General features: G+C 42.3%; 1 protein-coding gene across 3 annotated transcripts in view; it reads right to left on the reverse strand.

Annotated features, from left to right (window-relative positions):
- Positions 1-8,462: 8,462 nt before the first annotated feature.
- NDRG1 (N-myc downstream regulated 1) overlaps positions 8,463-16,454 on the reverse strand; it is a 39,528-nt gene continuing 31,536 nt past the window's right edge. For all 3 annotated transcript variants that reach the window (XM_021542386.3, XM_085572580.1, XM_085572579.1), the window contains exons 10-16: positions 16,165-16,268; positions 15,719-15,775; positions 14,875-14,926; positions 14,041-14,088; positions 12,486-12,521; positions 11,058-11,109; positions 8,463-10,290 (exon numbers count right to left, since the gene is read on the reverse strand). In XM_021542386.3, coding sequence (XP_021398061.3) covers positions 10,025-10,290; positions 11,058-11,109; positions 12,486-12,521; positions 14,041-14,088; positions 14,875-14,926; positions 15,719-15,775; positions 16,165-16,268 — 615 coding nt within the window. In that variant the 3' untranslated portion in view covers positions 8,463-10,024. The remainder of the gene's footprint in view (positions 10,291-11,057; positions 11,110-12,485; positions 12,522-14,040; positions 14,089-14,874; positions 14,927-15,718; positions 15,776-16,164; positions 16,269-16,454) is intronic.

Here is a 16,454-nt window from a genome sequence, read left to right on the forward strand (position 1 = left end):
TTGATGGTCTTGCAGCTAAAGTCTGCACACTAAAATCTGTCACACTGAGATCAGTCCTAGAATCACCCCTCTGTTATTCTCAGTCAGATTCTACTGCATGGTGAATTTCATGGGAAAAGTCTAGGGGGAAGAATCCTTCTCATGAAATCTCTGTGTGATGTTTCTATCTCTCACTGCATTAGGATAGGTCCAAGAACTTCTGTGTCCTGCTCTCCTTGGATTCATCTCAATCTCTTGAAGTATCTTGTGGCAAGAACATTTGCACAGTTCTCTACACTCTCTGGTCTTGAATAGCCTGACTGAATCCAAAACAACCACTCCAGAGCTCATGTTTTCAGGATCCATCTAATCTACAGGTGATGTATTGCTCCTGGGCGATCTCCACAGATGAAATGTGGAGAGACAGATAAGAGGTGAAGGACAAGACCTCTTATATCCATTTGTTATGATAGAAATAGAAATTGTGTGTCCTGTGCTTAGGGACCACTACCACCTCCCGCTCCCCATGGTGTTAGCAGCACACAGGTACCTCTTCCTACTGCCACCTTGCCAGTAGCACAAATCATTGTTTTACATGATGTGTTAAATGAGAATACAGCTTCACATGAGCTAAATGAGAATTAGGCTTCACATCAGCTCTGAGAATGTATGGATGCAAGAGAGGCAACCTTTGGCATGGTTTCTGGTGCACTCATTACAGCTGGGCTGGTGCTTCGAGTAAACATCAATGTAAACATTTTCTACAGAAGTGGTTTCACATGCAAATGTCAGGTAAGAGAAAAAAAACCCCAAAAAAACCAAACAAAACCTGTCATTACCTTTTGAGGTAAGAAATTTATCATCACTGAAGGATGTTAGAGCCAGTTTTTTCTCCAATAAATTTTTAGTACAGCAGCCATACCCCATGGCATGTTTGCTGTTGCTTCACTTGGGAGAGCAGAATTGTGTTCCTGCATGAACAAGAGAACTGTAGTATCCACTTCAAAATTCCCTGGTGGCACAGTAGAACTGCTGAGTGACACATGGTCTGGAGATCTGACCAGTACAGAGCTGAACTTGGGATGATGCAGTTATTTTGTTTTACCTTCAGCAGGCAGATTGTCTCTCTTCATCTTGATAACCCAGCAGAAGCTTGATTACTTTCTGGTAGACATAAATTTTTCTGGCTGATAAATTAAAAGTTCTTGTGAGTGGCCTGAAAATTATACCATCCTATATAGAAACAATTAGGAAAAATGCTGTGTATCTTCAAAAGCTGTTAACACCAATAGCATCTTAATTTGCATATAAGAATTTGGCCCATATATTCTTTATAGACCTAGGTCATTCCTGAATTTAAAGCTTTATTTCTTTTTTGAAACTTCAAAAAAATCTCTAGTGGCAGAAAGGAAGAGCGATCCCTGCCCACATGTTCCAATGCAGGTGCAAAGCCCCTCTTCCCTTTGTTTCTCTGGTGATAAGGAATGTGAGGCCACCACATTTTGCAAGATTCAGCCTCATGACTGCCTTGGCCTGGATGATGTGACAGCAGAATTCATACCTGACCTATTTGCCTCCAGTCAAAGATGGCCTCAACACTTGCAAGAATGAGAATGCTACATTGCAAACTCCACCCCTTTGTTAAAAAATGCTCCATGTGAACATACAAAAAAGAGGCCATGGTCAAGAATTTGACAATGTCTTCCAAAAGGGAAAATGGTGTGTATTAAGTTATAGGGAGGACATACTAGAACCTCTTTCTCAATCAGGTCCCCTAAATATGACTTGGAACACTGTGTTCTAATTCTTGCCCATCTTAAAATGCCATATATATGCATGTGTGTATACACACATGAATGTATGTGCACATATAAAAATAAATACATGTATATACACTTTTATATGTAGATGTATACACACCTATAAAGTATTATGTGCAGTCATCTATATAAATATTGTATATATTATTATATATGAAACCTTATGGAAACACACCATGAATATATAAATGTGTATATTTACATATATATAGATATATTCCCATGGTGCATAAAAAGCAGTGCGTGTATGATGTGTGTTTATAAGTACAGTCAGTCTTTCTCTCTCTTACATGTACACATAAGGAAGCAAGAAAATAGGACCAGATCACGTGTGAAAAACTGTGTCCCTTAACTGGCTTGCTCCGCTTTGCAATTAGTTATTTCTGTAACCACAGCAATCAAATGCTGCAGTGGCTGTAACACAAGGCTTTCACTGAGAGATAAAAGAAGCTATTGAAAGCTAATGCATGACCAGCAGCTCCAGTGCGTGTCAGTTTTTAGTGAACTGAATGCCTGGAAACCACAGATCTTGCCCAACGCACCCAAGATGTTTCTGTCTCCAGCCTGGTTTCCTAAGGAAACTGGGTGTATGCAGCCATACTGCTCATTTGTTTGTCTGTCAGGCAGTCCCTTTGTGGGAAATCTCAAACAAAGCAGGCAGAAGTGTAAAGATCTCAGAAGCATTGCAGTCCCTGCAGTAACACATGAAATCAAGGAGGAGGGCAGGGAAGAGGCCGACCACATTGTCCCTGCCAAGCCCATGCACACCTGCCAGGCAGTCACTGCAGCCAGCACGTCTGCAGTGTGCCCCAGCCACCCCAGCAGCAGCACAAAGGGGTTTTAGACAGATTTGCCAGCTGGAAACCAGTAGCCATGGAGGAGGCAGAGCTGAAGGAATCACAGATGCAGAATAGTGGTCATTACACTGCTGTAAAGGAGTTTTGTGGGAACATTGGACACAAATTTGTAGGAAACCAAGCACTGTTAGCTCTTCTACTCTGCTTGTGCCGCTGGTTGTCTGTCCAGTAGCTCTGAATGGGGAAAAACATCACTTGTAGCCAATTACCTTGATCTGCAGTCATTTGAGATCCTTTGTTTCAGTGAGTGTTTACAAACAGATTAGACCTAGGACTAAGGCAACAGTCCAGCTTTCGATTCAGTTCTCTGGCTCCCTCTGTGCCTTGGCAAATCATGTATCTTTTACAAAAATACTTTTGTGGTTACAGTTTTAATTCACTGAAGATCTAGATTGCCAAAGGCTTTCACAGATCCAGCCCTTTGCTTCACTTTTTCTTGGGATTTCAGAGCCAGAACAAGGCCCTGCTGTTCATTGCCTTTGTTGAGAGTGAAAACTCCTCCAGCAGGAACTGGTGCTCATTGTACATTTGTGCAACGGGCCCAGGTCTCTGATGGGACCTGAAAGTGATGCCACCACCATCCAAGGAAGAACAATTAAAGCACTGAGGAGATACCAGGATCAGACCCCTCAGCTGCAATGGGCAAGTGAAAGGCTAAAGAAAGGACGAGAGTGACAATTTTGCAATCCACCTAAGCCAAGTCTGTTTGACACACATTCAGCTCATGGTGGTCATCCTGTTGGTCCTGTAGGCTGCTCAAGGATGAAAGGTGGGATTTTGAAGGTCTGGTAATGCTGGTATGAAGCTTATTAAAAATGCCTTTCAATGGAGTGTTGGCTGGAATTTAAAACATCATTTTGATGTACATGCAACTGGAAACAGGGTGTAGTACAGTTGCAGTGTTTTTGATGTGTTCACTAGGGTTGTGCTGTGTGTATGTAATATTCCAGGAAAACCACAACATTTAGAACGATTATGTCATCTTGTAAATTAAACTCTGGGAATTTTTTTTGTCCCAGCTTTCTTGAAGGAAATTTGAAACAGTTTACTGATGGAGACAGTGTTCTCACTATCTAGACACACATCTCCATACATTTACCTTTTCAAATTGTGACTTTCCAGTTTTAACATTTCTACAGAGTTATTTTTTTAAGCTTCATACAGTGAAATATATGAAAAATTAATGGGAAAACCAGATTGGTTTGGCAGCCTGAGTTACTCCAGCTATATAACACATTACTTGTTTGTAAAGCATCATGGTGAGGCTTTTTAAGATGGTAAATTGCTGCTGTGGATTAAAGATATTAGATAAGTGGCAAATTGTTAATGAATCTTTGACACCTCATTTAGAAGTTTAGGCAAGCAAATGAAGGTGAAATATACCTGTGACTGAAGTGGCAAATTGTTAATGAATCTTTGACTGACACCTCATTTAGAAGTTTAGGCAAGCAAATGAAGGTGAAATATATCTGTGACTGACATTTCCTTTTTTTCATCTTCTTGCCTGGCCAATGCCCAAGTGGGCATTTGCAATCTGACAAAGCTGTGAACTGGAGGACACATAAAAGTAAAGAGCCTGCACTTTAATGTGGTAAAAAAAGATGGTCTGAGATAATTTCCTTAATTTTGAATATTTTGGCAGATTGAAAACCTCAGTTGTTTCCCAACTTACATTTCTTTGCTGGTCTGTTTCTGGCTCAACATTTGAGGCTTTTTCTGCAACATTCTTAATGGATTTGGGACAGAGATCTAGAGTATTTGAGCAAAGTGGAGTATATTACTCAATCTGCCTAAGCATGTCTTCATTATCAGCTCTCTGAGAAGTTGCAGGAGTAACCTGTTTGCAAAAGTACTATGCACTGAAATTGTTCAAACAAGGTTATTAAAGACATGGGGAAAAGCATTTAAATTAATTACAAAACTCTGTTTTGTATCCCTTAATCTACATACCTCCACAGCTAACCTCAGTAAGGATTCTACCTTTTAATTCTAGAAAAAAAATACCTGTAGTGTTTTCCACAAATCAAGCTTGCCTTCCAGCCTGAAGAATGTTACTTGCCTTCTTAGGAACTTAAACACTTTGAGTGGCCTCCTGTCCTGGATTGAGATGGGCTGGGCTTGGTTGGGCTTGCTTGTGGTGAGAAAGCACCTTCTCCTCATTCTCCCCAGCCTTCTCCTCCAGTGTGCTTCTTTTATTTTTTCTTACTTTTTTCCTATTTTTCTCTTTTTTTAATTTTTTTTTTTTTCCAGAAAGGGCAGTCCTCTAAATTTTGAAGCATTTTGCAGCCAACTGTGTCTCTGGCAGTAGCTTTCAACAAAGGTTCCATATTTCCCTGCTGTCTCTACAGGCACCAGAAGTCCCATCTGGCCTCTGCAACCTCTGCTCACCCATGGGGCAGCTCCCCAACACACAATCTTGCATGAAGGGCTTCCTGGCTGCTTGCACTACTCTGGGAATACCATCATCTCCTCAGTACTTTGCACTTTCCAAATGAAGTGCTGACCTTCTGTGAGGTTCTGCTTCCCCTCTGCCCCAAACACACATGAGCAGCAGAGAGGGAATTGCCACAGGATCAGAGCAATGTTTAACATTAGCAGCTGGGGATAAAGAACTAAGATTGTTTTATTTGATAATATTATCATTAAAAATAAATGAGAACTTATTGTAGTCATTCAGTAAATGACAATTTCCTAGCTGGAGAGATCTGTGTGAGGTCCAGCAGGCTGGTGGGACAGAGTGCATCTCACTGCTGTGTGTGGGGCTGGGTGGCACCTTTGCATGGGGTGGGCTTGCCAAACCCTACAAGCAGATTGTCTATTCCCTGGGCCAGTGCCAGGTCCACGGGTGGGGCAGACCCACAGCTCAGCAGCCCCATCTTCCCTGCCCATCGTGCTGCTGAGCCTCTTGGGGACTTGTGCACACACAGAGTACACACACACAGAGCCAGGGCATGAAAAGCTTGGGCTGGTGGCATGTCCTGCTCTTTTCCAGGTTCCCTGGCTCTTGTAGGCTTTGCCTGGAGCTGCCCCAGCCCTTCCCCAGTCCTGCTGCCCAGAAAACAACCCTGCCCCCTCCACACACTGACCTTGACCTGAATACCATAATCCACTCCAGCCACAAGCAATTGCAGAGAGTGGCAGGTCACCAAAGGACACTTTTTGCAGTTCTACTGCAGGTCACAGCTCACTATGGTGCAGCTGCTTGTGAAGGAAAACTGCCTGCCATCCCTTTTCCCAACCCTTGGGCTCTTCTGGACATGCCCAGTGATGTCTGCACCCAGTGTTTGAGGCACATCCCATCAGTGACAAAGTATGGAAGGGTCTCTGGGATGTGGGGCTACCTCTTTAATGACATCAAAGCAACAACTCTCCTCCAGCCTGTAGGAGTGCTGGGCAAGCGAATGATCCCCACGCTGAGCTGCAGAGAACAGACATTGAACTGTCTGGCAGTTGCAATCAGAAGCCTTTTTTTTCCTTCTTCTTCCCCCCTAACACTGGTCAGCAGCTGTGTTGTTTATAAAATGAATAGAGCCCTTAATGAAGCAATGGATAGAAACAGTGAGAGGCTGTGTCTGTCTGTTACAAAGGGCTGAGGGGGAAGGGTTGAGCTCTTAAAATACCTGACATCCCTTCTGTCACTTATTTAAACATTAGGCATAGCAGTGATCAGCTACCATGACAAAGTCTATACTTGGCTCAGTGGAAATGCTAAATCCACACATCAAACCAGCTGTTCATATAGACAGACAGGGAGAGGCTTTCTGTATCTGTGAATGTAAAACAGTGCAAAATAATGCAAAGAAAAGAAGAAGCATACAGCATGTGGGAAGAGGAAGGGCCAAGCTGCAAGGAACTCTGCTCAAAGTGTTGCATTGGTGGATGCAACAGACCCCATTACAGACACATTGAGGATTGCAGCAGGTACTCTGCCCAAGATGCAAAAGCAAACAGGGAAAGGATTCCAGCACTGGAGAGAAAAAATAAGCAGCTTTACTATAAACAGTTTTCACTCAAGCTCAGTCCATCACTCACAGCACATGACATTAATCATAAACCTCAAAAACACATCTAGGTTAAATTTTCCAGCTGTTCAGTCAATAGAGACTTTTAAAGAGGAAAGCAGCAGCATCCTTCAGCACAAAAGTCCTGCTGCCACAACAAGGTATTGGCATATCCTCTCCCAGTCCCCCTCTGCAAGGACAGGGAGGGGAAAGCATAGCAGGAAGTTTAGCCAGATTTTTATACAGTAGATGTCGAGGCCTAAGCAGAGGTAGAAATAACATTTCAACAATGCCATGCTTTCTATTAGTAGTTTTGAAGAGTACCACTGCAGCAAAGATTTGGCATTGAGATACACTAAGGCAATCAGGAAGCCTCCTGGTCCCTGGTAGCCCATCCTGTTTTCTTTCTTTATAGCCCCAAAAGCACTGTGAGGGGCGAACTGGTTATTTCCTGTTACCCAATCTGAATTTCCTCTATGCCACAGTAGCTCTTTGCTCCCTAATGGCCAGTCACACTTGGAAAAAAGTGAGACCCCAGTTCCTGTTTTCCAGGTTAATGACTCTACAATATTCAGGCTAACACAGAAGTCAGCCTTTGCAGCTCTAGGAAGGGTTTTTACAAAAATTTCTAATAAATCTGCAAGCCACTTCCATCTCTTTAATTACAACACAAGCTAAAGATGCTAAAAGACCAGTAGTGCAGGGAAAGGAGTCATAACTCCTTGTAAAAGGTAAGACACCACTTCTCTGTGCTGCCCTCCAGCTTTTATGCACAGGAACACAGTGTTCTCTGCCAAATTAACACTTCTGCTTGCAAAGCTGACATTTGTAGTGATCTAGCAACTCCTTGCAGCTCAGAAGGGCTCGCAGATCCCTTTGTGCTGCAATAAGGCTTGGATGCATTCCTCCCCATTAAACTAAAATAAACTGCCCAGGCTTGACAGGCACACCATGGTATCCTTGTGGAAGGAATGATTAGCCATTCCCATAAAAGTTCAGCAAAGAACCTAACTTTGCCCTTCTTTTGTAGGCTGAGCTGGCACAGGTTGCTCCTGTTTTCACAGCACTGGCTGTCAAGCCCTTTGCTGGTATCACTCCAGTCCTGACTGCTGAATCATCACATCCAGCAGAGCCTTGGCTCAGACATAACAAATATTTGCTTTTGCATCTTTCTATCACAGGATTTTTTAAGATACAGGAGGAATGAGCAGCCCAAAACTGTTCCAGCAAAGTCTTGAAAGCACCTCTCCTTGAAAACTCCAGTATGTTAAGTAAGTCACTAGGTTAATCTTTACTTTCCTGGAGTTACATTCTTGTAAGAGCTCCAAAAAGAACCACCTTTAGAAAATCCAAGTGGCCTCTGCAATTTCAGTCAGGAGATCTCAATTACTCCAGATATTCATGGAGAACTCATCACATCAATGGATTTAGAGATCAGAAAGGATGGAGTGAGCATGGCACCAACTCCAGTGAGGAAGTCAGACACCAGATCTGTGCACTAGACAGTATTTTAGCCAGGGAGACAGAAAACATTTCAAACAGCAAATAGTACTCTGTATCATGGCTCAATATTTTTCTGTATTTCTATATCCTTAAGTGCTAAAATAGTCAGCAGCAATGCTGATGAAGTGTGTGATGTTTTCCTAGAATAGTAAGCTGGAGGAGGGAAAGCTCTGAGCACAAAAGCAGGGAATGACAGATCTGAGTAAAATCAGAAAGACTTCCTTGATACAAAGGGATGACAAGAATATATTTGGACTGAAAAATATTATTGTACTCCTGGCAAAATACAAAGACACCAGACATTGCAAAGTTACAAATTTATTTGTTTTGAAATAAATACAAATACTTCATTAAGAAACTTTTCTTGATAGACTTTACACAATAGCTTTATTCTTTCTGGAAATTGTCTGTTCTTCCCACAAAATGTTATGGATATTCTACACAAGAGCTGAAATTAGTCAATATAAAGTAACCTAGACGGTGTTCTTCTGAAAAAGCAATCCCAAAGTATTAACATTTACTATGTAACTGCTCAGCATTTGAGCTTTTTGTCTGTGTGAGGACTGCAATTCAGCAGGTATGCACTGGAGCCGTGGAAATCCTGTCCCACTAGCTATGGAAGGACAAAGTTAAGAACACCCAACTGTGACATTCTGAGTGGCAGAAAGGTATCAAGCCACTAGCTTCAAAGAAAGCAACTCAAGGAGGCTATGCAAAGATGCAGAACCAGCAGATCATGACATTTACAAAGTCATTAGACACTGTATTCCAGAGATACAGCGTTGCTGCTCCACCACTTCATGGGATACACTTTTCAGCACCAGTGAAATCTCATCAGTTTCAGATCTAGTAATTAGTGGCAGTTGAATGTACAGTATCTAATTACATGCCCATCCCACAGTTATTCATCTCTCCTGACAAAGAACAGCTGGATCTGTCTTTGCTTACAGAATTCCAAATTTATGACAATTGTGCTGGACACAAAAAACTTGAGCTGCAAAGAAGCTTTCTGAAGGAAATATCAAGCTGTTTCTGCTTAGCTGGCATGTACAGCTACCCTACTTGTTACAGCTACACCAACTTCTGCAGTTTGGTAAACCTTTTGGCCCAAGTTCCCAAACAGGAAATCCTACCTTGCTTACCAAATTTAAATCCTGTTCTCATTTGGGTAAGCAGGTTTTAGGGTCTAGGAGGGGGGAAGGAAAGGAAGACTGGAACTAAATCTCAAAAAAGTGAAATGAAAAACCTTAAAGATTTAGTTCATCTCAAAATTGCCTATTTTAGTAGTATATTATTGTACATAGGAAAACAGGCTTGAATACTATGAATTAGAAGGCCTATAAATGCATGATACGTTAACTTTTCTATCATTTGAAGTCAAGCTATATACAATGAATTCAACTCCAGCTTCAACATGAGGCCATAGCACATTTGTTTCATTTCCTTTTCTTAAAGTCATCCTTAACAGTTATTTTTTTTCTCCCCCACTTCAAAACTCATCTCAAATTGTGCCAGTTTACTTCAAGAGAACAAGAGATAAAGGGGCCTGTAACAGCTTTGATTTTAAAGGAGAGTATTGAGCAATTCTGGTTTGACTCTGTTTACAACCACATCAGCTTTTGGCAAGTATCCTTTAGAATTTGGCATCCACTGAAGGAGGGCACAATAGCAGCAGCTGTCTGAGATACAAGAATAACGATAGAGCAAATGAGATGCTTCTTTTCTTTGGTCCCTCTCAGACCCTGGTGAACAGAGTTCATCCTACGGAATAGCTAGAGATTAATACCAGTTATGTTTTTGTGATACACAGGGGGCATCCATTACTTTTCCACACTGTGACCGGTTTTACACCTCCCGCAGCCGTCTAACAGGACACTTCCATGGACTTGGGGCTTGATTGTTCAGCGTTACTTGCCGAGTTGGGCGTCAGCTCGATCCGTGTGTCTGTGTGGGAGCGGTTCCTGGAGCCGTCGCCGGTGTGGGAGCGGCTCCTCGTGCCCTCCCCGGTGTGGGAGCGGCTCCTCGTGCCCTCCCCGGTGTGGGAGCGGCTCCTCTGTCCTTCCAGAGAGGTTACGCTGGAGCCAGAGGCAGTGCGGGACCTCATCAGCCTGGTCATGCTGGCCGAGGGCACTGGAAGAACAGTCTTGCATTAATGCCTCGCTGCATGGACGTGGAGGGAAGCCCTTGCCTTTCCCCCAGCCTTAACCATCCTTGGAGGAGCCTTCATGTTTGAATAGATACTCTGAAATGTTTCAGGATACCTTTACAAGCAGAAGTACCTCCCCTGCTCCAGGCACGTGGTTAAGGAGACCAAATTACTACAGTGGAATTAGTGGCCAGGGCTGAGGGATTCAAGAAACTTTAGGGCACATTGCTGTGGCTGCAAGAATCCAGAGGGAAACTGAAGAGACTCATCAGCCCCTCCCATTGCTTTTCAATATCCAACCTTTGCTGGCAGCCCAGGCTCATAGTGCAGCCTCACAGCAGCTGTCAGAAGCAAATATATGAAAAACAAACATCTGCAACTCAAAGAAGTTTAAATAAGGTTTTAAACCTCATTTAAAACCAATGACATTTTAAATGCGTGCAGTAGATGAACCATATCCTTTTATGCCACGAGGGGACACTATTACAAATAGTCAACCTTAAAAACATTGAGATGAAGTGGAAGAGGCATTTGTGGGTATAATCTGTTTACAAAGCTCTCTAATATTTAATAACATCACTTGGTCTGAAAACCCTTTGCCCAGATACAGCATGTGGTTTTTTCCGCTTGCAAATGCATATCCAAAAGGGAAAAAGTGACACATCTGGGATCAGAGACTTCCTGGGCTCGTCTTTAGATGCGCAATTAACTTCGGTAGCAAGATCAGCCATTCAATAAAACAAATACTTACTGTATCCCATTCCCTGAACAAAGTATTTGAAAGCTTCAGCAAGCTTGGCAGGCTGCAAAAGAGAGACAGAGTTATCATAGGCAGTGCTCAGTAGATTATATTAGAATGTTACAGATTCCACAGATGCCCTATCTTAACAGGGACATATTAAATATTCTCTGGGTTCTACTGACTGCATGAAAACTTAATTTATAAGAAAATTTCATCATTACCCTCACTAGTCATACCCCCATTATTTTACAAAATGGACACATGCATTTGAGATCCAGGGAGCCCAAGTGTCTAAACCTGGCTCAAAACTTGACTTAAGCAGTTCTGAGGCAGCTGAACCAAAGTAAAACAACTGGCCCCACAAAATGTACAAGGCAGTTCATACAAGACCAGTAATTGAGTAATTCCTAATCAGTAGAGAACAAATTCAGCTATTCAGAGTTGACAGTAATGTGTATGGGGCAAGAACGCTCACCAGGAATATACCAGCACAACTGCCTACAACCAACATTCTTGCAGTGAGGCCCTCCCTGTTTTTCTCCTCTGCTAACAGTGGCCACATAAGCTTTACAGTCTCAATTATTTTACATGAAAACATTTTTTGTGTAATTCTCTAAACCACTGCAAAGAATGGACTCTCCATAACAGAAGCAATGCATATACTACCACGTGCTTTAAAAAAACATTTTCCCCAATTCCCACTGTTGGAGCACACAGGGTCTAGGAGGGGGAAGGAAAGGAAGACGAACTAAATCAAATCAATCTTTGCCTGGATAGGGACTTCAGTTGCAGGCAAAATTACAAATTTAGCTTTTCTTGAAGTTCACAAACACCATTTCATATTGCTTAGAAATCTGTTTAAATGTTAGATGACATCCCAAAGCTGATTTACAAATCAGCTCTTTTACTGAGGCAACACAAGGGCATAGGTGAATTTTAACTTTGCCAGTCTGGCTTTATTAGCAGCTTGGAATTTATGCTTAAATGTGTTTTAGAAACTCCAGTTCATCCACAGTCAAGCTGAGCCAGTGTATGCAATAACCTAGCATTGTTATTTCCTCTCTCCCACTTTCCTGATATATATTATAAATAGTCCAAGTAAGAATATTGTTAAAATGTCAGTGGCTCAAACCTTAATCTACATTATCTCAGTAAATAGGCATAAAATAATACCTCTGCATTCCCACCTCAGTTCTTTACTTGGTTAAGACTATCAGTGAAAATTTTATCCCCTCCCAATATTAATTTTGTGCTTCATTGCTCTTTAAAGAGAAAAGAAAGCTCAGATGACCAACTGACATCATTATTAATGAAATCATAACCATCCTTTTGGCTGACATTTGGGAACAGCAAGTACCCTACAGGAAAACACCCATTTGTTGCAGTCTGACACGCTGCAGAACATGATTAGTAGGATTTCCGCCAGCCAAATCCTACCTGGGAAACTTGGGGGAGCCCACCACAATCAGCCATCTGAAATGGGATGACAACAGCCAGTTAGTGTAATGCCAGAGGAACTCACTGCTGCTCAGGATATATTGAAATGACCTTTATAGCTATCTGGCAAAAAAACACTTCCTTTTGTTGTGTGAGTAACATACACGGGGCTGAACACATCAAAGCAAGCTGTTAAAAGTTTATGAAAGCTACCACTGCACCCCAGAAAACCACGAAGGCTCTTGATGCTCATCAGCTGGAGCTACAAATGCTTTTTGCTGGGCAACAATTACCAGTTCCTTAGAAACCAGCTTAGTAGTCCTGATTGCAAGTTCAGCTCTGAATTACAATAACATGACTCTGTATTGACCTGGATGACAAACAGGGTAGAGAAAACACCTAAGGCTCAGAGGTGAGAGGGAAAAACGATTTGCTGAGATTGCTGATGGCAAGCATCAGCCTGACTTGCCAAGGGAAGCAGGGAAAGCCAAATGAGAAAAACTATCTTGAGTGCATGAAATATTTTTGGAGCATCTCATTTTTCCTGCCACTCCACCCCTCAAAGTCAACCCAATAAAAACAGTCCTGTTCCAAGGAACACTACAAGCTGAAAACAGTAGAGTTGTAAATTACAGGAAACCCCAAATCCTATCTAGGATTAGTTAGCAGAAAAACAGGCCTGCAGCAGGATCTGGCATCAGCCATATCCCTGGACTGAGCAAAGGCTGGCCACTGATACAAGGTCTGAGACAGCATCAAACTTTCTTAGGGTGTCTGCCACATCCACATTATAGGACAGCAGTATAACTCCTCAATGTTAGGAGAAAAAAAATTATTTATTATAATTTTCACTGACTAGTTCACTAAAGAGAGATGCAGTAGAAGCTCTTGGCAAAGCAAGACCAAACTTGTTTCACTGTTTGCATGCTATTACTTCATCATTACTTCATTACAAGCTGAAGATTTCACTCATACTCTGAATGCCAAATATCAGCCAAAGCCTTTGCATGATGTTCTGCTGTTTTTAAGTGCATTTTATGAAATTTTCTGGAAATTAGCAGTGAGATGTCCTACACTGTACCCTCATAAAAAGCAGGGTGACCAAACTGTGGCTGATAGATTAGCTGTTGATTCACCTGACACTACTGCTGAGAGGCAAGCACAGGAACAGAATGAACTGCTTTGCACTCCTACTCTGCTCACAGCTTTTCAAACCTTTCAAAATATCTCAAGATCAGCTTTGCCAGCTCTAGTCAAATTCATTATGGGTATGTGAAATGCTGAGCATTTCAACTCTCATTCCTACTATTCTAAAATGGAGGAGCTGAGAAATTCCCTGCTGTTAATGCTGACAAGAAGCCCCTAGAAGCCCCTAGTCTTGTTTATCTCACTAAAATACTCTCACCCTGAAGGAATTATCTTTTTAAATCAGAACTGGATTCTCACCGTATTATCAGTATTGCAACACATCACTCTAGTTCTGCTTTTTTAGCTAATCCAACTGGTTTTATGTGAGAGGAATGTTTATTTTGAAAAGCACAGTTTTTGTTATTACCTTCAGAAGTGTGGTCCTTGTTGGGTCCAGCTTTGAGTTGCATTCAACCTATAGAAAAGAATAGCAACATAAGGCATTGCACACAAGATTTTAAGTATGAACTCTTGTACGAAAACAGATCCAGCATCCTGTTTTCTGGCTTATTTCAGATTAAGCTGAGTGTCTTATGATTCTGTGTAAAGACTCTATGTATACATATATACATCTTTAAACCCAAGTAAGTCAGCTCGCTTTTTTAACTGCATTTTTTCCAGGTACAAACCCATACTTGGGAACTGGAGACTTTTTTTCCCATCTGTTTCTGGGACTTCAATGGCAACAAGTGTTGTTTATCTTGTGATTTGGGGTCATTTGGTAGCATCCCAAGTGGTGAGCAGCCATGTGGCCACAGGCCAGCAGACTGGGCATGCCCATTAAGACACAACATTTGAAGTCATCCAGTCATCTGGGGAGAGTTAAAATGGTCAGAAAGAAGCTCTTCACTTCCAGAGTGACCCAGGGCACAGCTCCAGCACCACACAGCAAGTTAAAATACCAGCAGCAGATTCCTCTCTAAAGGAAAATATTTGCGGTTCACTGGAACTGCTGTGGTGATTGTTCCTAATGTGGTAGCTATTAAATAATAGTGCACAGGCAGAAGGGACAAACAGCATGGAATTAGTGGCAGCTCTCCTGGGTCTGGAGGAGGAGAGCCACTGGGCTGCCCTGATAGCCAGCAGGTCTGCTGTAAACCAGGACAGCTGCTGTGTGCCAGGGGCTCTGCTGGCCTCTTGCAGCCCCTTGGCTCGCCCACCCATCCTCAGCAGGGTGGCAAAGATGGCTCGAGGTACCCACCACGGCATCCACAGCTGGGGAGCTGTCACCGACCACCAGGAGGACAGGACACCTGCAAAGAAGCACACACGAGTGGTGTTATCTCTGCCACCCAGCCCAGACCTGCCCTGAGCTGCATTCTGTGTCTCTGGAAGGGTGGGACAGGTGAGCATGTGGAAATGATTTGGTTTGTATTCCAGACACCTTAAAGATACATCAAATCCTGCATTAGCTGCAGATCTAGTGACATGCTCTGATTCCTTGCCTGAGAACCTGTTCCTTTTGCCAGCTGGTAGCAAACCAGCCCTTGCCAGTGCTCTTATTCCTTCCTTGCTTTATAAGAAATTAATGTGGGTATCAGCATCGAAGTCACATGCCTACCACACCCCAGACCCCTGAGCTCCAACTTTTGGATCTGTCCATCCAATTCCAAACAGATTGTCAGAGGAACAGAGTCTCCTGTGTATAACCATCAGCAGCTGAGCTAGGAAGGACTTGACAGCTTATGTTGCAAAAGTTGGAGCATAAGCAAAAGCCATATGATCTGTCAGTCATTTTCATTCCTGCTCTATCTTCCTGGAAGTTTTTGTTGTTTGGTTGGTTTTCTAAGTGGTTTTAGGCTGGGTTTTCTTGGTTGTATTAAGACAGCTCAAGTGCCTTTAGAGTTATAGTTTCCATTAACAATAACACATTGCTGCATGAATCAAAATACACTTTTCAAGTACTTTGTAAGCACAAATTTTTAGATGTACAGTGACAGGAACTACTTAACTTTCAATTTCAGTATGTTTGCCAGGTCTGAAGAGAGGAGCTCTTCCTAATGGCAGTCCCTGACTTGCAGTAAGCTCTCAAATAAAATACTTACTGAAGGGTGACAACATTCACTCCAGGAACAGGGCGCTCAATCTCCAGGTCTCGCCGACTTAAAAAAAAAAAAAAAAAAAATAGAGAGGACATGGGAATTTTGATACATGGGAATTGTATAGATACTTCTATATTCTAGTTTAAAGAAAGCACAGACACTCTCATGTTAATTTAATCTGACATATGTTGTGGCCTCCATAACTGATGTAGAACCACACTTAGACTGAAGAATCAATGTTGTAGTTCAGTCCCAGTGTATAACCTTTCACCCCACAAATGCACAAGGTCCTTCTCCAATAAGCAAACCACCTGAGATCCCTAAAGGCACTACTAAACACAACTTCATACTGGGGGAACACATGTAATCCCACCATGCAAGACATACTCTCTAAAGAGCTGGACAGGCTCTTAAAAGTTTCCATTTAGAAATCAGGTAAATGTATTTACCTGTTGTAAGAGTTGACAAAGAGCTGAAGGTTGGTTTGATTCATATCATTAATGATATGCTGACGGTAAGTATGGATCAGGTCATGGTTGCTGTGAATCTCTTCCTAAAGTGGAGACAGAATTATTCAGAACAGGGGCTATTTTCTGAAAGGATCTGAAGACATGGCACAGTAGTTGTGTATCAGACTCATAGATATGAGATGCACAACAGGATTGCACCTTGAGGGAAGGGACAGCTTTCAGCACCCAGTGAAGTCACCCATAATTAATACTAGCTTCTGATTGCAGTA

The sequence above is a fragment of the Lonchura striata genome, chromosome 2 (assembly GCF_050655825.1).
Source record: "Lonchura striata isolate lonStrDom1 chromosome 2, ASM5065582v1, whole genome shotgun sequence".
Lineage (NCBI taxonomy): Eukaryota > Metazoa > Chordata > Aves > Passeriformes > Estrildidae > Lonchura > Lonchura striata.